General features: G+C 36.8%; 1 protein-coding gene across 1 annotated transcript in view; it reads left to right on the forward strand.

Annotated features, from left to right (window-relative positions):
* The window catches only part of ctif (CBP80/20-dependent translation initiation factor), a 74,258-nt gene that overhangs the window by 9,823 nt on the left and 41,887 nt on the right, over positions 1 to 22,548 (forward strand). Inside the window, exons 2-6 of the mRNA XM_079847317.1 lie at positions 14,639 to 14,849; positions 15,785 to 15,856; positions 18,938 to 19,060; positions 19,160 to 19,230; positions 21,141 to 21,245. Of these exons, the coding sequence (XP_079703443.1) occupies positions 14,670 to 14,849; positions 15,785 to 15,856; positions 18,938 to 19,060; positions 19,160 to 19,230; positions 21,141 to 21,245 (551 nt within the window). The 5' untranslated portion in view covers positions 14,639 to 14,669. The remainder of the gene's footprint in view (positions 1 to 14,638; positions 14,850 to 15,784; positions 15,857 to 18,937; positions 19,061 to 19,159; positions 19,231 to 21,140; positions 21,246 to 22,548) is intronic.

Raw genomic sequence — 22,548 nt, forward strand, 5'->3', positions numbered from 1 at the left:
GGAATGACGTGCACTGATAGAACATGTTAGGAAAGTAAATAGTCAGTCAGTGATCCATCATGATGATGGCTGTGTGTGTGTGTGTGTGTGTGTGTGTGTGTGTGTGTGTGTGTGTGTGTGTGTGTGTGTGTGTGGGGCGTGTCTGTGAGCTCTTTGTTCAAACAGCTGTTGTGAGTGAGTGTAACACACGTGGAGGATTTTACACACTCTACTGCACCAGACAACAAAGAGCACACACACACACACACACACACACACACACACACACACACACACACACACACACACACACACACACACACACACACACACACACACTACACCATCACTGTCACTGCCTCTTTCTCTGCTTTTCTTTTGAAAGAAATTAATACTTTTATTCAACAAGGACAGATCAAATTGATAAAAATTGACTAATGACATTTATATAATGCAAAAGATTTCTATTTTAAATAAATGCTGTTCTTTGGAACTTATCAAGAAAGAATCCTTAAAAATATATCATGGTTTCCGCAAAAATATGAAGCAGAACAACTTTTTTCAACATTAATAATAATAAATGTTTCTTGAGCATCAAATCATCATATTAGAATGATTTCTGAAGGATCATGTGACACTGAAGACTGGAGTAATGATGCTGAACATTCAGCTTTGATCACAGGAATAAATTAGTTGAACATAGAAAACAGCTATTTTAAATGGTAATAATATTTCAGACTATGATTGTCATGATTTCCCACGTCTCTGTTTTCAAGGACTCTTATTTTGATGTTGTTTTGTCTTGATGTGCCTGTGTTCAGTTCATGAGGTTTAGTTCCTGGTTCCCTTGTCTCCATTATAATCTTGTTAGATTGTTCACAATCTCCCCCTACCCTGTTCCCTACATTACTCCACTAATATAGTCCCCTTGATGGAGTGAATGGAAACGAGTGAGTGAATTCAGACACTGAGTGAGCTGGAAGGGCTGGGGCTTTTGCATAGGTTGTCATTTGTTTAATAATCATTTGAAACTGAGAAAACTGTCAGCTCCAGCCGTAATAAAAAGATTTATCTTGAACTCTGCTATGGAAACTAGCATGTGTGTTTATACAGTGGCGGCTGCAGATGTAATGAGAAGAGTTTGTAAAGCTGAGGCATGAATGAATGAATGAACAAACGATCTAAAAAAAAAGATATTAAACTCGATGGAGGAAATGTGGGAATTAGGTTAAACTAAAACCAGGAATGTGGTGTATCATTGTGTGAAATGTATTATGAAAATTGGCTAGCAATTTCGCCAAGCAAATACCAAGAAATAGGTTGCAGCAGTTTGTCTTTCGACTACACTTGCAAAGTCCGCGATGGGACTGAGCTCGAATAGCTTCAGCATCAGTGACTTTTTATAGGACAAAATGTAGGGCTGTCAAACGATTAATCGTGATTAATCGCATCCAAAATAAAAGTTTGTGTTTACATAATATATGTGTGTGTATGGAGTATAATTATTTTCTATATATAAATACACACACATATTTAAGATTTTTTTTTTTATTTATATATAAAATATTTATATATAATATAAATTAGATATAATATAAATATATATACACAGTATATATGCAAATATTTCTGAAATATATACATGCATGTGTGTGTATTTATATATAGAAAATAATTATACACCATACACACACATATATTATGTAAAAACAAACTTTTATTTTGGATGCGATTAATCGTTTGACAGCCCTAACAAAATGGCTGTCAATCAAAAGGAGACGCAGTCTTCAACTCCCATTGAAGTCAATGGACGCTCGGCTTCAACTGGGAAATGCACTGTGACGCTACGGGAAAGTATGAGAAGGAAATCGAGTCAGCCGACCTGCTATATGGATCTGATTCTGAACGAACTCGTCTTCGAGATGAACATTTTCTAACGCAGTTTTAGTCAATAAAATGTTAACACAAAAGTACATATTTGACCATTAATTTTTTGACATTATAGGGGAAGCCAAGCTTCCCTTGCAGTCTTAAAGAAATCCCCACTGGTATAAACCTTAATGAAATAATTTAATAATCCATTATAAACTAATTTGTACCTGTATGATATTACACTGGAGCCATGCTGGAGGAGAGATGGATGATGATCTTCTTATCATCTTATCAGACGCGGGAATTCATTTGGTGTGATAGTCACAGTGCATTATGGGTATTCTCTAACCATTTAGCGTGCATCAGTTGTACACCCTTTTTGCAGTGCATTGTGGGTTTGAATAGTTCACTCGATAACGTCCACTATGGTTTAGTCATGTCAGTGAATCACGATCACCTGTCCTTCATTTCGCCTCTCATCATCCTGTGCATTTATAACTGAGAGAATCTTCAGTTCTGTGGCTTGTGTTAACGCTTTATGCTGCGGTTTATCTGTAAAACATCAAATCAAGCCAGTATGTGACAATTACTGTTTTATTTTGGATGAAATGAAAACATAATATTCAAATGAAATAGTAATTGGAAATAAAATGTGAAGTCCCTTTTCTTGTGATTTCTCAGGTTACTGTTTGATTTCTTCTCATCTTCCTCTTCCTCTTGATCATTGGTTATCACCCTGAGGCTGACAGACAGACAGACAGACAGACAGACAGACAGACAGACAGACAGACAGACTTTACTGCAGTGCTGGAAGAAGGAACTATTTTAGTGGGAATTAGACACACAAAGAACAGCTGAACACACACATGTATTGCACTGTTGTTTCTGTTCCTTATTCTATTAGTGTAGCTGTGCTGTTGTCATTGTTTGTGCTTCATGTGTGATGTGTATGCAGATGGAAGTTATAAAACAACATGACATTTAGTTATTACAATAATTTCAGGTATGTGATTTTTTTTTTTCACATTCACACGTCAAGCAACTGTAATGCTGCATATCACTAGATAGTGCAGTGGCTGGTCACTAGTAAGCATTCCTATTTCCTGGATGCCCTAAACTGAAACAAAAACAAAAAAAGGTTTTACTCAAGCAATTTTCACTCAGAAAATGCTATACATTTCACAACTAATTACAAAGAAATGGCAAGTAACACATTTAATTAAATGTGAAATATTGAAGTAGAAAAACTGTAGTAGTATTTTTGGTGTCACTTTACCATAAGGTTCCATTTGTTAACATTAGTTAACATATACTAACAATGAAAAATACTTCTAAAGCTTGATTAATCTTAGTAATTAGATTGCTTCTTGACCAGTGTTATTTTTTAGATTTACTAATGTGTTATTAAAAATCAAAAATTGTTTCTGTTAAAATTATTTAAAACCATGAACTAACAATGAACAGTTGTATTTCTATTAACTAACGTTAAGAAAGATAAGTACTGCAACCCATGTATTGCTCATTGTTAGTTAGTTTAACTTACAAACTAACATTATCTATTGAAAAATGTTACTGTATTTTTGGTTTCACTTTATTTTAATGTGTCATTGTTTCAGTGTAATTATATATTTAAGTACTGAGTAAATATTAAGCTAGTATAGGGTTAGGGTAGGATTAGGGTTTGGTTGAGGGTTAGTTGCATGTAATTATGCATAATTTACTGTTATTACTATGGTAAGTACATATAACATATGTAACAAGGACACTGTAAAATAAAGTGTTACCGTATTTTCTTGTAAAATGTACTCCAATAATCTTTTTTTACAACTTCGAAAAATCATTTTATGCAGTGTGGTAATTAAGAATGTCAGTAAATAACACGCACAAAAAATGTAGCATCCTAGAAGTTATTTTGAAGAGAAATTGTTTTATATTGGTATTAAGTCTTTCTGCTTCTCATACAACTTTTTTGATGATGCAATCAAGAGGAAAATGATGTTAAATAATAAAATCTCTGCCTAATTGGATTCACAATCCAATCAAATTTAGTCTTGTCGTACAGTGTCTCTCACAAAAGTTGTTTAATTTGGAAATGCATGACGTGTTGCAAATTCTATTTGATTTCTTTAGGTTGATTTTGGAGTTTTGGAGTCTGTTCTCCAGAATTGTCCTGTATTGTGATTATCGAGTGTGTTCCAGCTGCAGTGAAGCGGCAGGTTTAAGTGTTGCAGTGAGTGTGCCGGCCGTCCATTAGCACACAGAGTGTGTGAGCGCCCGAGGCTGTGACTGTCCTGTCAGAGACGTTTGCTCATTTACACTTGACGTGATGTTATCCAGAGGGATGAAATTCTGCGTGAAATGAGACATATTCATTGTGACGAGCACCATTATGTGACCAGCTAATGGAAAAGCCCTAATGAGAGCAGAATTAATCTTATTTCTGGCTAAACTGATTTTTAGACTTTCTGCCAGTATATTCAGCTCATTAGATTAAAGCCTCTTTTTTTGTGTTATTTCCAACATATCTAAAATATTTTCTGATTTCGAGCCTAATGACTTTGATATTTTCATCTCATCCCATTGTGCATTTGTATAAATTAACTGAAAAGACATTTATTAATTATTATGATTTTTTTTATTATTATTATCAATTATTATTGTTGTTGTTATTTATTTTACAGACATTTACTCTTGTATAAAAAGTTTGAAAACTGTATGGTTTCAAGTCGGCATGAAACGGACATTCATCAGAGTGAAACGCTTCTGGAACAAGATCAAATGTGGGCGGGGCTTGATTTTGTCTATAGGGAGTTGATTGGATGGTTGAGGTTTGCTATTGCTGGATTTAATGTGATTGACAGGTTATCCTGCCCTTGTGCCAGTAAAGAGAAAAGAAGAGAGGAAGGGGAAGTTATTTTGATTCAAGATTACAAGGCACATGAATTAAAAAAATAATGTGCACAGATAAATCATTTATAATAAATACTGCAATATTCCATAAAAAAACAAGAACTGTCAGTTTTGATTTTATGACTTAAAAAAAAAAGGTATTCAGACTAAAATTAAGCTGTAAAGTGTCTAAACCTTCTATTTGAGGTGCAAGTGCAACTAGTTTTGAAATAATTCCTGTGGTTAGTTTGCACCATGTAAACAGTGATTTATGGATATATTTTGATGTCTTTTTCTTGGCACCTGACCTGTATAAGGATCTGAGTAAGTGCTAATAACTGATGTCTACAGACCCCATGAAATCCGAATTACACTTTAGTGGATTTAAGCTGTCTGTGAAGTTTCAGGTCATCTATGCATTTACATCTACATTTATGCATTTGGCTTTATCTAAAGCAACTTACGTTGCATCAGACAATGTATCTGTTCATGCATTCCCTGGGAATGTAAGCTGATGTGCTTTTTTGTGTGTGCAGATTTAGTTTTTATTTATTTTTTTAGGAAAATTGAGCAAAAATATTGATGACTCAATATTGACCCAATCAAATGCTCTCTAGACTGTGAGTGTCCCTCCCCCAAAACCACAGACTAGCAAGTAGTAAATCGTGGTAAAGGGCGATGCAAAGCTTCCTGTTTCATTAGGAAATATGTCAACTCAGTAAAACAAAAATGAATTAGCGTGTGCGTGCGTGAGTGTGCGTGATTGTGTGTGTGTGTGTGTGATTGGCCGCCTGCTTTGACATCACCTGTTCAGTCTAATATGACAGTAAGACTTGATACACACTTGAGCTGAAGACGGAGGAGGAGAAAACACAGAAAGAATTGGAGGTCACCACATCAGATAAACAGGATTAGAAGCGTGAGAACTTTCATTGTCAGTAGATTCAGATGGACAGCTTTAATGAGGCGAGTCAGGATTCGAGATCCATGACCTCTACTGACTTCACTATGATCGTCTGTCAATGTCTCTCTTGAGTGTTTACACACACGCGCACACGCACACACACCTACATTCTCTAAAGTGTCTGATGTGGAATATATGTGGAACAGTAACAAAAAGTATCCTTTAAGCATGGTACTTTTGAAAGAAGCCTCTTTTGCTCACCAAAGCTGCATTTATTTAATAAAAAAAAAACAGTAATATTGTAAAATATCATTAAAATTCAAAATAACTCTTTGCTTTTTGAATATATTGTAAAGTGTAATTTATTCCTATGATCAAAGCTGAATTATAAGCATTATTACTCCAGTCTTCAGCATCACATGATCCTTAAGAAATCATTCTAATATGATGATCTGATGCTCAACAAATATTTCTGATCATTAATGTTGAAAACAGTTGTGATGCGGAATATTTTTGTGGAAACCGTGTTTTTTTTTTGTTTTTTTTGTTTTTTCAGGATTCTATGAAAAGAAAGTTCAAAAGAACAACATGTATTTGATGTGGCAATTTTAATGCATCTTTGTTAAATTAAAGTATACATATCTTAAGAAAAACTGATATACCACAAAAAAAAATAACTTTAGTGTATGTGTATTAGAACTGTGTGTTTTTTATGGTAGAGTTCTGACCATTATGAACAGAGAAACAAATGATCTGACCCACTGGTTTGGCACTCTGAAGTCTGCTAGATCAGCCAAATGCTAATATATCAACTGCGTTCTATAATACAGAGAATAAAGAGAGAAACCCCAGCACTGTTCCTTTCACTATCATTATGTATTGTGCATGGATGAGGGTAACAGATTTTCTATAATCTAGAAGTAGTTGCCCTCATGGGGTATTTCTGTGCAATTTGTAGTGATTTTTCTGGTGGGAGTGTAAAATGCATCAGTGCATTATACTGCATCAGTCTTACAATTAAAATTCAGTGTTTCATTGGAGGAATTTAACCGTTTCATTTTGATTTATGTGAGCGAAATAATTTGTACCATTTATTTTGTATAATCAGATTAATTTGTAATTTTTTTTTGCTATTTTCTTTGTGATTTCTAGTGGTCAACTGATAATTATTTTATTTATTAGCTGCTGCCAAGACCAATATATTCCTGATATACATATATATATTGTAGATTGAATAAGGCTGATTAATATCAAGATTTATTTGAGTTTCAGATCTCTGGTTGCTTTAGTGCTCTATGTTTGGCATCATGATGAATTTTTAAACAAAGGATCAATTGACAGATCACGGGTGGCACAAAGAACAGTTGCTTAAACCGAGTAAATCATCTTAAATATGAGCAGATCTCGAGTGTGTGTTATTCTGAATGTGTAGTGTAAGATGGTGCTGCTCCAGTTGTAAATCCTCTTTGCTTGGCCAATATTCAAGTAGTGACTTAAGACCAGATTAAAGCCTCTCTCTCTCTCTCTCTCTCTCACTCTCTCTCTCTCTCTCACTCACTCTCTCTCTCACCTGGCCGTAAGCAGGGCCCGTCATCTCACCGACCCAGAGCGATGGTCATGCAAATCCCAGTGGAGGAGGAGCACTTGAGTAATTGTACTTTTGTTACTTTAGTTGCTTGGTACTGTAATTGATCCTTTTTTGGGGGGAATTTGTACTTTACCTGAGCACTACTGAAACTGAATACTTTTGCCTTATTAATTATCAAAGTAAAAAATTATATTTAACTTTGCTAATATTAAGTTACTTTAACCGGAACATATCCACTGTCTCCACTGATTTCATCAGTTTATTTTTAAAGCTGTGAAAGAGAAATGTTACTTTTTAATTTGAATTATGCAAGAACAATTAAATGCGGAAATTAATTTCAAATTTCAAGACACTTTTTCTCAAAATAAATTAATAAAATTACATGCATATATTGCTTCACAACATATTTAAAAATTACCTACCACCATTTTTAAAAATTCAGAATTAGGTTTTCCTCATGATCTATAGTACACAACACTTCACTTAAACCCCATGTTTCCTTAAAACGAACTAGATTTTTTTGTCAATTTAAAATAAACAAACTCTGCTCTGATCCTTGAATTTAATATTAATACTTAATTCCTGTCAGATTACTCATTTCCGCTGGACTTTTCCACTCGTCGTGATGTTTTAAAGGTCCCCTATTATGCAAAATTCACTTTTGCATGCTGTTTGGACATAAATGTGTGTTGGCAGTGTGTGTACACAACCAGCCAATAGTGATAAAAATCCACTCACTCCTTTTTTATTAATCCCCATAAATCATCAGCAGTGTCTCCCACCGACCTGTTTTCAGAATGCGTCTTTAGTGACATCACTAAAACAGGCCCCGCCCACGAGCGTTAACAGACACTGCCGTTTCAACATAGCCCCGCCCTGATCGAGTTCACAGCTGCTGCACTGACGAGAACCTCTCCCAGCATAGGTGTTGTGTGGCTGGATGTATTAATCCACATAGCTCTCTCTATTTACTCCTGAAATCTGAGGCAGCCGCTGAAGACGATGTGGAATTATTTTGTTTTTAAAGAAAATGCTCCCTCAACTCTACCGAAATTCGTTTGTAACGTTACTTGCGCACTTCTTATAACTTACTGTGTTTACTCAGCTCTTACGGTGATTTTCTGAAGTAAAACTGACGCTTCATTTTTTGTGTAATGTACAATAAACTTTATTAAACTCATCAGTATATGTTTGATCATCATTCGGACCTGGTCCGAAACAGCAGACTTGTAGGCTATTATAATAATGGATACATACAAGCAGATGACAAATATGTTATAATAACCGTAATTAAACTACTAAACTATACCTGTTCCATCTCTATACAGCACTCTGACTCTGTAGGCATTATTGTCCGACTCGAAATGAACACCGTTACTGAGAGTTTCTGATATTATCATCATTCCGTGAGATGAATTTGTCCTGAGAGACTGAGCGCGAGCTCATGAAGCTCCGCCCCCTGGGTCGTCCAGCAGCAGCTTATTTGCATTTAAAGGGCACACACTAAAACAGCGTGTTTTTCTGAGCCCCAAAAAATGACAATTTAAACATTCTGTAAAAAATGATCTGTTGGGTATTTTGAGCTAAAACTTCACATACACACTCTGGGGACATCAGAGACTTATTTTACATCTTGTGAAAAGGGGCATAATACGGAACCTTTAAGTCCTTTATCCTTGTGAATCCAGCTCTTGCCATTGTTTTCTGAAGGCTTTTTGAATTAAGCACTTTTGCTTGAAGTAATGGATTATTTAAAAGAGTTCCTTGTTTATCCAAAATTTTTACTTGAAAATTTGATGTCCATGTTTTCAGCATTGTTTTATAAAAAGCAGAAGTGTCTTTTAAGTCCATTGCTGTCAGATTAATTAAAAACAAATGTAAATCATATTTAAAAACATCAACTTTACATAACAGGGCTTTAGCGGTTTCATTCCAGCACCTTTTTGAATACAGCAACTTCTGTGCTGCTTGCAGCCTGAAGGTTTTAATTCTGCTTTTAATGTCTATTAATCCTTGTCCACCTTCATTGACTGGTAAGAAAAGAATGGCATCTTTAGTCCAATATTGTCCAGTCCAAAAAAAATCCACTAATCTTTTTTGCAATTCCTGAATGATGTCATCTGGCGGCTCCAAGACGTTTATTTTATGCCACAGTGCCGAAGCTGCTAGATTGTTTGTCACCAAGACTCTTAGGATAGCTGTGGTAGCACCCACGACCACTTAGACAACCGGCTACACATCTTCACCACCATTCCTTCCCAATTCTTAATCTTAAATGTTTCAGTCCCAAAATAAACCCCTAAACATTTAAACCCTTCTTTACTCCACTTCACACCACCTGGGAGCACTGGTGGATTTTTATTTTCTCCACAATAAAACCCTTCACACTTTTCCCAGTTCACTCTAGCTGTTGATGCATTTTCATAAATTTTCAGTATTTCTGTTAATCCAGACACATCACTCTCATTCTTAATAAATACTGTAACATCATCAACATATGCAACAAACTTAATAGGCCTTTCAACTGAAATCCCTTGTAATGTTTTCCTTAACTTGCAAAGTAGGGGTTCAATGGCCAAAAGGTGGTCCTTATTTTTAAAGTCTCCAATTGTCATGCTCTTAACCCTTCAAATTGTTCCTTTATATAAGAAAGTACAGCATGCCAATTTTTATGGCAGTAACATAATAATTACTGGTAGCTCAATAGCTTTAAAGGAGAACTCCGGTCAATTTTAACATTGAGCTCATTTTTTTGTAAATTTGGAGTGCTGTCAATACAGAGAACAACGACAAAAATCGGTGTTGCCTACACCGTGTTATCCTCTTTTTAAAATTTGCACCCTGTTGACTTCAATGGGGCAAGTTTTAAACCTGCTTTTAGCCTCTTAACATCCTTGATGTGTCATTACAAGTGCCCAGCCATGTGAGTGATTCCTTCGGAGTGAACACGAGTTAATCTGACTGCAGTAGATGTGAAAGATATGAATAAAAGTGATGTTTATTCAGCCAGCGCAAATACCTGTATTTACATCCTGTTTTCGGTTGAAGTCCTCAGTTGTCGATTGTCGAGTTCACGCGCATAGGTTTAGTACGTACGATCATGCGCCCGAACTCGACAATCGACTACTGTGGACTTCAAAACTTGCCCCATTTAAGTCAAAAGGGTGCAAATTTTAAAAAGAGGATAACACGATGTAGGCAACACCGATTTTTGTCGTTGTTCTCTGTACTGACAGCACTCCAAATTTACAAAAAAATGAGCTCAATGTTAAAATTGACCGGAGTTCTCCTTTAAACTTTCTGAGATTTTGATTATTTTTTGTAAAAACAGATAATTTGATTTGATATTGTACCTGGCTAGTAAAATTCCAAAAAAATCTCCATAAAAGCATCTAATGCACCATATATTCCTAAATATGTATTTTAGATGCATATCTCAGTTTACTTATTGTAGAAACTAAATCCAAATTAATCCATCCATGACCCGGTTTAGCAGATTTACCTTTCCTGGTGGAATCAATACATATTTCTATTGATGATCACCTTGGTTATTGTTTGGGTTTAGAGCACATTTTTTGGTTTAAAAAATTACATTACTTTCCTTGAAATTGACCCGGAACTTTGGCCGAATCAAGCAGATTATCAGGAGGCACAGGCAACCATGCAATGAAAGTAGTCAATGATCATGCCGAGAGAGGAGTGGCTCTGATTCAAGAATACAATGGCTATCTCACACACTCTGAAGAACAATTGCAGTTTCTCCTTCATGTGGTGGAAGATCACCGACGGATCTATCCAGACTGCAAAAAGTCAACACTGGCTGCTGAGCATCAGAAATGAGGGATTGTTGAAAACTTTGTGCTTTTTTGAGATTGTTGTCATGTCAGTGTTGCTCTGATTGCAATAAAATGTAGTTCATTTGCAGCAACTTTTAATATTACTTGCATATCACAATAACACCACACAGCTTAGCAATCTTCCACATGATTGAGCTACCTCTAAATATCATTTTTTTTGTCAACATTTTTGCATATTTCTAATTTTGAAGTTAAAAGGAACAGTTTAAGAGGTTAAGACACTAACATTTTGCAACAAAAAAAAATTGGACTTGATAAGGACCACCCTAATGGCCAACGAATACAACATCCCTGATAGCGGCCATCCTTGTCTAATTCCTCTCAACACTGGAACAGGCCGACTAAGCCCACCCCCCACTTTCAACATAACAGATGCATCATTGTACAACATTTTGATCCATGAGATGAAACTCCGACCAACCCCAAAAGCTTCAAGCGTTTTAAATAAATAAAAATGACTAACTCTGTCAAACGCTTTTTCTTGGTCTATTGCGAGAATGCCAACATTTTCACCATTGTCCATTCCAACATTGTCTCTTACACGAAACAGATTGTCCATTATTGTTCTATTAGGGATACAGTATGTTTGATATTCATTTACCATACACGGTTTCAATCTATTATAAAGACACTTTGTCAAAATTTTATAATCTGTACATAAAACAGCCACAGGTCTCCTAAATTTTTAGCATACCAAGATCACCTTTTTTAGGTAATAGAGATAAGACCGCTCTTTTACAACTAGTGGGCAATTCGTGTTGTTGATGAAAATAATTACAAATTTAATAAAGATCATCTTATAGAGTATAAACTTATAAAGTATCAGTTTCCACACAAATATGAAGCTGCACAACTGTTTTCAAGCATCATCGAGTCCGTCTGTGATTACATGAAGAAACAGAAGAAACTGAGACAGACTAAATCCAGAAGAACTGCGGGAACGTCTCCGAGACGCTTGAAGAAACCTTCCTGCAAACCTGAAAAACTATGCGCAAGTGTACCTGGACAAAAGCTGTTTTAAACGCAAAGGGTCGTTACACCATATATTGATTTGAATTAGTTAATAGAAGTTAAATCATAAATAAATTCAATTTGTGACTTTATTTTTGAAAGCATTCTCACTTTACAGCATTTTAACACAAGTGCCAGTACTTTTCACAGTGCTGTAGCTTTGCAGGAAGGTTTCTTCAAGCGTCTCGGAGACGTTCCCGCAGTTCTTCTGGATTTAGTCTGTCTCAGTTTCTTCTGTTTCTTCATGTAATCACAGACGGACTCGATGATGGTTGAAAACAGTTGTGCAGCTTCATGTTTGTGTGGAAACTGATACTTTTTTCTCCACATGATAGAAAGTTCTAACAGCATTTATTTGAAATATAAATCTTTTATCTTTATACATTTTTTGCTACATTGTGTCTCTACTGTCACTTTTGATCAGTTTAATGCATCCTTTATGCATAAAAGTAGGGCTGCATGATTATGAAAAAAACATAATTGTTGATTATTCCCTTGAAATTGTAATTAATTACGATTATCACAGTTTACACTGAATGATGTTTTGAATAGTTTGGCCATGGGACCCACATTTCCCCATGGTCATCAAGTCGTGACCCACCTTTTTAGGAATTATATAGGCCTATTATAATACATTTGTTTACACAAAAATTGCCAGAATATTTTAAACGTACGTGTGAAAGGGTTAATACAATCTTGGTATGAGCCACCACAGTCATTTAAAAATATACAAAATAACCAATAAGTGGCATTTTGGGGTTATGGAAACATGCAGTTACCATGGTGATACACAATACTTACAAGAACTGTTAAAGTGAGTGCAGGCTACGAGCGCAGTAAAACAACTGACAGGACGTGAAATTTAGTTTTTCTGAGGTGAGAGACTTTTTATTTCGTATCAAGTTATGAAAATAACGATAGAATAATGATACTGACATATAGCCTGACAACATCTCATCTGACCGCAGATATTGAATATGGAAAACGCGGTTTTTTTTTTCTAATTTAAAACTTAACGACGGTGCATGCTTGTAGTTTATTTTTCGCTTTATATATAGTGAAGCGATATTTGCGCGTGCATTTGAAGAGTGCGCGCTACAGCAGCAACGTTAGCCTATAGCGGCTGACAGGACAGGAAAGTCCGTTTTTCCGAGGTGAGAGACTTTTTATTTCAGCGTACACTTACGTCTCTGGTAGTTCCTATTGTGCTGGGTTCTCTGAAGTAACGTTAGTCGTGGTTCGCCTCTCACAACGCAACATGCTCTAAACACACCAAGCAGAATATTGTAAAAGGCTTTTTTTTTTTGGTAATCGCTGTTTTGAACGATTACGTAATCGTGGCATCCGTACTCGTAATCGCGATTAGAAATTCGATTAATTGTGCAGGTGCAGCCCTACATAAAATTATTCAGTTCTTTCAAAAAGTAAAAAATCTAACTGACCCCAATCTTTTTGACTTATACTATATGTTAGGGTTAATGCCCGACGAGGTGTCCATTGTCAGGTATTAGGCTTATGGACGACGGCGAGGCATGAACGGTTGCCTCCGCCGAAGTCCATTAATACCTGATAATGGACACCTAGAAGGGCATTAACCAGCTTATACCATGGTCACTTGCCAAATAACACATTTTTAAAACATTAGTTTATATTTTAATTAGTTTTACAATGGAAATCTAAAGGTTTTACAAACAATAACTTGGTTTCCATGGTTACGCCTGACGGTTTATTTAGCAACTGGAGATATTTATAGTCCGCTCGATTTATAGTCCCTATAGATACTTTGACTGCCTGTTGCTATGGTAACTCACAGCTGATGTAGCCAGTGCATTTATGTATTAATTTCGAACGGTAAACAGTCAGTTTCACCAGAACTCCTTTACTAGGTGTCCTCTATCACTATTTAATGGACACCCTGCAGCCAATCAGAATCGAGTATTCACCCAGACCATGGTATAAAATAATATAATAGTATAAGAGTAAAGAAAGTGAGAGCAGAAACAGATTCAGGGTGAAAGATGAGATGAGAGACAGATGGACTGGTAAAGCAGAAGCGGACAGGACTTGATGAGTTAGACTGGTGATGCGGCTGAACTGCGGCTGAGCTGCGGCCTCACAGTCTGAGTGAGTCTCAGTCGGGGGTCGATGACACTGATCTGCACTGATGCATGAGCAGCCAATGACATCTCACAGTCCTGCCTGTCAACAAGCAATATGTTTATTCTCTGAGGCTGCTGGACATGTTGAGAAGTTGTGATTATCTTGTGTTCAAAAGTTTTGATCACTTCAGAATGATTTAAATTTTTCATTTTTACATTTTAAAATGCTTAACATACCATTAACAGCGGTCACACATTTTTATGTCATAAAAATAAAATGTCAATGTTTTGCTTAATGTTGCTTAACTTTATATAATAAAAATAATTGCGAATTAACATAAGTATATTATTAAAAATGTATATTGTCCATATGAAATGTCAATTCACATTATTATTCAGATTATTAATAATTTCCTATTTGTGTTTACCCCGCCCACAGCTCCCGCTCCCCCCACTGTGGGCTGGTTGCCATGGAGAGCTCATCGGTAGCATCAGCGTCGTCAGAGGCGGGAAGCACTCGCTCGCAGGAGATCGAGGAGCTGGAGCGCTTCATCGACAGCTACGTGCTCGAGTACCAGGTGCAGGGACTCCTGAGCGACAAGACCGAAACAGAGCAGGATGTGGACAAGATCCAGTCCCACACCTCACAGGTACAACAGACCCTGTCCCACACCTCACGGGTACAACAGACCCCGTCCCACACCTCACTGGTACAACAGACCCCGTCCCGCACCTCATGAGTACAACAGACCCCGTCCCGCACCTCACGGGTACAACAGACCCCGTCCCACACCTCACGGGTACAACAGACCCCATCCCACACGGGTACAACAGACCCCATCCCACACCTCACGGGTACAACAGACCCCATCCCACACCTCACGGGTACAACAGACCCCGTCCCACACCTCACGGGTACAACAGACCCCATCCCACACGGGTACAACAGACCCCGTCCCACACCTCACGGGTACAACAGACCCCATCCCACATGGGTACAACAGACCCCGTCCCGCACCTCACGGGTACAACAGACCCCATCCCACATGGGTACAACAGACCCCGTCCCGCACCTCACGGGTACAACAGACCCCATCCCACATGGGTACAACAGACCCCGTCCCACACCTCACGGGTACAACAGACCCCATCCCACATGGGTACAACAGACCCCGTCCCACACCTCATGAGTACAACAGACCCCGTCCCACACCTCACGGGTACAACAGACCCCGTCCCGCACCTCATGAGTACAACAGACCCCGTCCCGCACCTCACGGGTACAACAGACCCCGTCCCGCACCTCATGAGTACAACAGACCCCGTCCCGCACCTCACGGGTACAACAGACCCCGTCCCACACCTCACGGGTACAACAGACCCCGTCCCACACCTCACGGGTACAACAGACCCCATCCCACACGGGTACAACAGACCCCGTCCCGCACCTCATGAGTACAACAGACCCCGTCCCGCACCTCACGGGTACAACAGACCCCGTCCCATATATATAGTTTACTTATTTGTGACAATATAAACAATCACTCTCTCTCTGTCTTTCTCTGTATATGTCTCTCTCTCTCAGTGGACAGAAAACTGCAGTGATAAGATTGATGGGAGCTGGTCGTCCTCACGGGACAGGGGCTCGTCCAAACCAGTGAGTTTTCATGTGTGTGTGCATCTGATCCATTACTATTCTGTAACACCCTGTCCACACCCAACACAAGCTGCTCGTCAGAAGTAAACTGCTCTTATTAGAATTGATGAAGCTGTGCAGACACAGTGTATCTGTTGAAGATGTGTAGAAACTAGCGCTGTCAAACTATTTCAAATTTTAATCTAAATAGCCAATAATTAATCAAATGAATTGCAAATTAATCGCAAATTAATCACACATCAAATTTGTCTGAGAAATTGCCCCCAAATCATAATTTAGTGAGTTGTTTAGGGAAATGTTTGAAAATGAATCTCTAGGTTTTCATCAAAATATGTGTTTGTCATCAGAAATGTTGCATTCATTACTTTATGGATATTAATGGATGGACAAATAAAACATCAGAAACATCAAACTAGCGCTTACTTTCTGTCCTGAATAGTGTGTGACTTTAGTGTTAGAGCATTCCAGATCATAGTAAGTTGTAAGTAGCATGTCACGGGTGCCTGGATGGCGTGCTGTTTGTGGTAGACCAGGGGTGTCCAGACTCAGTCCTGGAGGGCCGCTGTCCTGCAGAGTTTAGCTCATACTAGCCTCAGCACACCTGTCTGGACGTTTCCTTGATTACCTGCTTCATATTATTCAGAAATGTGTCAGACTGCAACGTGGAACAAAATACAAGTGTGCATTGCATACTTGTTGCCATAAGGGGAGCTATATAGTAAGAAAAGTTGTTTTACATTGTTTCACAAAAGCTTTGCATTTGATTGTAAAACTTTTGTTTTGCGCGCAAACATTTTTTGAGAGAATGCAAAACTTTTGCAAGCGAATGCAAAAGCAAATATATTATGTAATTTACCTCCCATTTCATCATCATGTCCTCTTAGGGTCTCTGTTCTGTAACATGCGAGTCAGTTTCTAGTAATTTTTCTCTTTCATCCCAAGTACTGGTGATAGTTTGAGAATTTTTTTGAGGAAAGGCCTCTTCACGCCAAGAACATTAACTATGGCCTTGTCCCAAATGGATCCCTAAGCCCTCGTGATCTTCCTCCTGGTCCATGCTTTTGTGAAATAATGCAAATAATAATAATTATTATTATTATATATAATTGTCATTGTTTATTGTATATATTGTTATTGTTATTATATATAAGACCCTTCTGAAACCTAAAATGGCAAATGGGACACCCTATGGTCATGTGGACACACACAGTGGCCATTGTAAGTCCACAGGACTGTAAGTACACATGAAGTGTGCCATTTTGGAACGACACACCATTGCACTGTTTATTATAAGCAAGTTGTCTCTTTAAATGCTAAAGATCGTTAAAGCAGGATTGATTCTGATTGGCTGTCAGTGTTTTTATAGTTCATTAGTTGGGAAAAAATTGTTCTGAAAGTGATTCCGACGATATCTTTCCCCTGTGCCATAATGGTTATTGCTGTGGTGTGGACTCTGCTATTATATGCTAAATATATCTGCTATATATGATTTTTAAAACTATATCATTTTTGTTATCATCCTTGGTGTGAATGAGCCTTAAAAAGGACCTATTATGCACTGATCTAAATAGAATGACATTATGTGTCATTATATAGATCAGTGCTATTATGCCCTTTTTCAAAGTCTTAGTTTTGTTTCTGGACTTTATTAGTTTTCATGCATCATTATTTTCCTCATATTCTCCATTGTTGCGGCTCCTCTCGTCCCAGTCTGTCAGTAACGCTCTGTTTAGTTCCTGTCTCTATGAAGCCCCTCCTTCTGAAAAGCACACTATGCTCTGATTGGTCGGCTGGAGCAGTGTGTTGTGATTGGCCAACCACTTCGACTGTGTTTGGGAAATGTCCCGCCCCTTACCATAACATGAGATTTAACACACTACTAACTAACTTGACCCGGCCCCGCCCTTTTATTCTGCATATGAATTATTTAAATGAGGAATATTGTGATGGGTTTGTTCGTTTCAGGGAGTTCAGAAACACTGACACTGATATAGAGAAGAACTCTTTGTAACTTTGCAGAGCTTTTTCAAGCTCAAACAGCAACATTACACTCTGAAGAAAGTTAAACGTGAAAAAGCAGAATAAAACCTCTTTAAGAGCTGATCTTCTGCAGTTTCTGTGCACTCACGCACAAACTGTCTAGATTTTCCAGACTGATGCATCACTGGGTTCTGAATGTTCCCTCCATAGTGACACTGGAGCAGACTAAAGCTGTCAGCCATATGGTTAATTTGTGTGTACATTAAATATTAAAGATGATACATGACACACGTGAGAAGGTTAGATGTGTGTGTGTGTTTGTGTGTGAGAGAGAGAGAGCATTGTGAATGACACAGTGCCAGTATTGTGCTCTGAGGTCACCGCGATGAGGTCACTGAGGTTGTGTGTGAAAGCCCTAAATCCCGTGTCACGTGCTTCGGTTCTGCACATGCTCAGTAGCGTCTGGTGAACTGTTGCCTGTTTTGACTGAATTGAAATCTCATTTGACTTCCTCAACATGCACTGCATGTTGTAATTATTTGTATCATTACATTTTGTTTAGTTCACAAGCTTTGTGTTTGTGGTACGCTTGATTTTAGTGGCTTTTGATATTTGCTATATAGTTGCTTTCCGAAATTATAAGTTTGTCCTTTTCAGTGTAGTTTTCATTTATTTATTTATTTTATCTGATATCTTTTGTAATATTTTCTAGATTCAATGTAGTTTTAGTTTTTCTACATATTTAGTTTTTAAATGTAGTGTCAGCATTTTCCAGTTTCCAGAGTTAATGTAAAATGTGAGAAACTCAAAATGTTTCTAAGTGTGGGAACATGTTGCTTATGTTAAGTTCTGCTTATTTTTGTTATTTGATTTAATTTTGGAGTCATAAAAAAAAAAAAAAATTGTAAAAAAAAAAAAAAAAATGTTATTTATTCATTTTATTTCAGCAGATGAAAATGTTTTGTTTTGTTTTTGTTTTTTTAAACTGGAAGACCATAATAGTAATAGCTTTAAAAATCAGCTTTAAAAGATTGCTTTTTAAATGTATCCAGTAGATGTTGGATGATTTGGTAAATGTATCTGAATCTTCTTCTCTCTCAGGATGATTGGGAGCACAGTAGTAATGGGAGCACCGGCTCTAGACCCAGTTCAGGTTCTCGACCCGGTTCTGGTTCTAGATCAGACAGCAGAGGACGAAACAACCAGTTCAGAGCTCCAGCAAAGGTGAGATTAAACAACACACATGCACTGACTCACACTACACTGGATTCTACCTTTTTAAACTTTCACAATGTTTCTGCATTTGGACTGTGTGTGTTTTAGAATGGAAACAAGGACTGTTCTTTGGACATCCTGGGAACAGACATTTGGGCTGCTAACCTGGACTGTCATGGGTAAGCTTCATACACACACGAGTAATAAATCTAGCGGTGTAAATAATGACATATCATAGCAGGGCTGCATGATAAACGAAAATAAAACCATAATCGTGATATAAAGGATATAGAAATTAAGACACCAATACATATTTGTATTGTCATTTTACTGTTGTAATGTAAATTGAACCATTATTATTGTATTATTGTTATTATATTATTATTTTTCTTAAATACGATTCTTTTTATTTTACAGTGAAATATTAGAATAGTAATATTTCATATTTTTATTTAGTAATTTCTATTTATTTATTTATTCATGTAATATTAATAATAATAATAATTTATTATTATTATTATTATATAGCCATATTTATATATAATCTCAACATTTTTGGCCAAATTGTGCAGTCCTACAAACAAGCACAGCAAGCTTGGAATCTTTTTAAAATTGCAATCACAATTTTTATCAGAAAAATCACAATTGGATTTTTTTCCCCCGTCCATCCCTATATCATATAGTTTTACTATAATACATACTATAGTATGACTATAGAAACGCACACTAGAAACACAGTTCATTTACCTCTTTGTTTAGTGAATAGTGTTCAAAAAAGTAAAACAGATTGTGAATGGTCGATATAGATGTCCTTATTTTCTGCTTGTGCTTTGCAGTGCTGACTCAGTCTAATTTAAAACTCGTTATGGCTAAATTTAATAAACGAGGGCTTCACCTCCACCTTCAGGCCTCTCTCTGCTCTCTCTCTCTCTCTCTCTCTCTCTCTCTCTCTCTCTCTCTCTCTCTCTCTCTCTCTCTCTCTCTCTCTCTCTCTCTCTCTCCCTCTCCCTCTCCCTCTCTCATATTCATATTAGACTTGAGCCGTGTGTAAAAACATCAGTGTTGAAGTTAGCATCAAATAAAAACTGACCCTATTTATGTTGTAATTCGGCTTAAGGTTAAGAAATCTTTCATCAAAATGTAATAACTTTGTCCGCCTCTAAAACCTCTTTTTCCAAACCAAATCTTGATGAATAGAATCAAAATATTCTCAATAAATATCCTGTTTTACTCAGAAATATGTAATGTCTACTATCAAGATTCTTACATTACCTGAAGATACACTGTTCAAAAGTTTGGGGTCGATAAGATTTTTTAATGTTTTAGAAAGAAGTCTCTTCTGCTCACCAAGACTGCATTTATTTGATCAAAAATACAGTATTCTGGAGTATTATTACAACAGCTGTTTTCTATTTGAATGTATATTGAAATGTAATTTATTCCTGTGATCAAAGCTGAATTTTCAGCATCATTACTCCAGTCTTCAGTGTCACATGATCCTTCATCATTCTAATATGATGATTTGATGCTCAAGAAACATTTCTGATTATTATCAATGTTGAAAACAGTTGTGCTGCGGAATATTTTATGGAAACTTAATACATTTTGTTCAGGAATCTTTGATGAGTAGAAAGCTTAAAATAACCACATCTATTTAAAATGTAAATCTTTTGTAACATTATAAATGTCTTTACTGTCACTTTTGATCAGTTTAATGGTTTCAGTGCTAAACTGTGTTTTATATTAGTTTTTGCACACAGGTTGCAGATTCATGAATTACAGTTACGCCACGATAATCCATTCAGAGCGCCATATTCCCTTTCAAAACAAGCTCTGAGTTTGTTTTAATTTATTCAGCGGATTTTATGAAGAATGTGCCTGAGCTAATTAGCATCTCCAAAGTGACTAGCATATCAGTGTATCTAGAGTTTCATGAGGTTGAATGAGCATGTCATCAAAATAGTCATAATGCATTTTCTTTTTTCTAGTGATTTTAGGGTAGAATATGAGCTAGTTCAAGTGTAAATATATAGTTGGTATAGTCAAGGATTCCTACGGGTGTGTGATTTTGAGTGGTTTGTGTTCATAGAGGCGCTACGTGGGACATGCAGCCGGAGAAACTGGATTTCTCACAGTTTCACAGGAGGGCGTACAGAGGCACACCGAAACACCTCCCGCACATTGACCGAGAAGGGTGAGAGAGACGCTCCTCTCAATAACACTGACCTGAGATCAGACACATACAGTCTGAAGCGTCTCACATTAACACAGGGCTGCCCGGCGGAGCCACAGTCACACTTATATTAGTTTCTTTTGACATGTAAATCTGCATGTGAGGGAGTTTTGAATGTTGGAGTTCACACAATAGTGTAATGTTCAGTATTGTTGTGCTGTAATGGGGTGTGGCCGTGTGTTTGTGTGGCGCTCTGCTCACTACTGACCTCTGCTGGATGAAGGCTGTCAGTGCCAAATAAATGCATTGAGGGAGTTTAACACAGTAATGCCTCTGTCATTTTTAATATACACACATTTCTAAGGCCTCTAAATTGATAGTTTAGACTTTTTTATTTAGCAAGAAAAATGCCTTTTAGGATAATTGTAAAAACATCCTTTTGCTGGTTTTATAAAGTAAGTGCAAAAATAACGTTTATATTGGTAGTAATATTTTAAAGGTGAACACTTACTGGACTGATACAACTTAAAGGTAGGGTAGGTCAGAATTGTCTAAAAAAACTTTTATTCAAATTTGTTTAAACTGTCTTTATATACCAATACATAATTAAAATGCAAGTACTCTGAAATAGAGAGTATAAAAAATTGAGTGACTCTAGTGTATTTAATCTTCAATAAACACAGCTCATTAATTCCATTCACTCCCACCTAAAAACGGGTGCGTGACTGCGCGCACGTGGCAGAGCCAGTAATAGCAGCGGTAGTCATGGCGACGGAGAGTGACAGTCGCGCAAGCCAATCACTTGTTTCGTCCCGGTAGGAATTAATGAGCTGTGTTTTTTGAAGATTAAATACACTGTAGTCACTCAATTTTTATGCTCTCTTTTTCAAAGTACTTACATTTTAATTATGTATTGGTATATAAAGACAGTTTAAGCCAATTTGAAAAAAAGTTCTTTAGACAATTCTTACCTACCCAACCTTTAACTTTACATGATTATTATTATTTTATTTTTTTTAAATCATGTTAAAATGTTATGACCTCCAATTCTCACTATATATATGAGTCATAAAAGCTAAAATATGATACTCAACAAAAACACACCTGCAGATTTTTGTCATATTTTGTTGGAAAAAAAAAGTTTTTTTTTCTGCCTATTATTTAATATGTCAGCTTTACAGGTTTAAGATGTTATGAAAACTTTAAATGTAGGAGTCTTAAAGCCCCAGAAACAATCATTATACATAATAGTTCATATATTTGCTTATTTGATGCTTCTGTGTGTTCAAAAATGAAAAACAAAACGAGTCGTTTTGTCATGTCT

This window comes from Squalius cephalus, assembly GCF_949319135.1.
Source record: "Squalius cephalus genome assembly, chromosome: 17".
NCBI lineage: Eukaryota > Metazoa > Chordata > Actinopteri > Cypriniformes > Leuciscidae > Squalius > Squalius cephalus.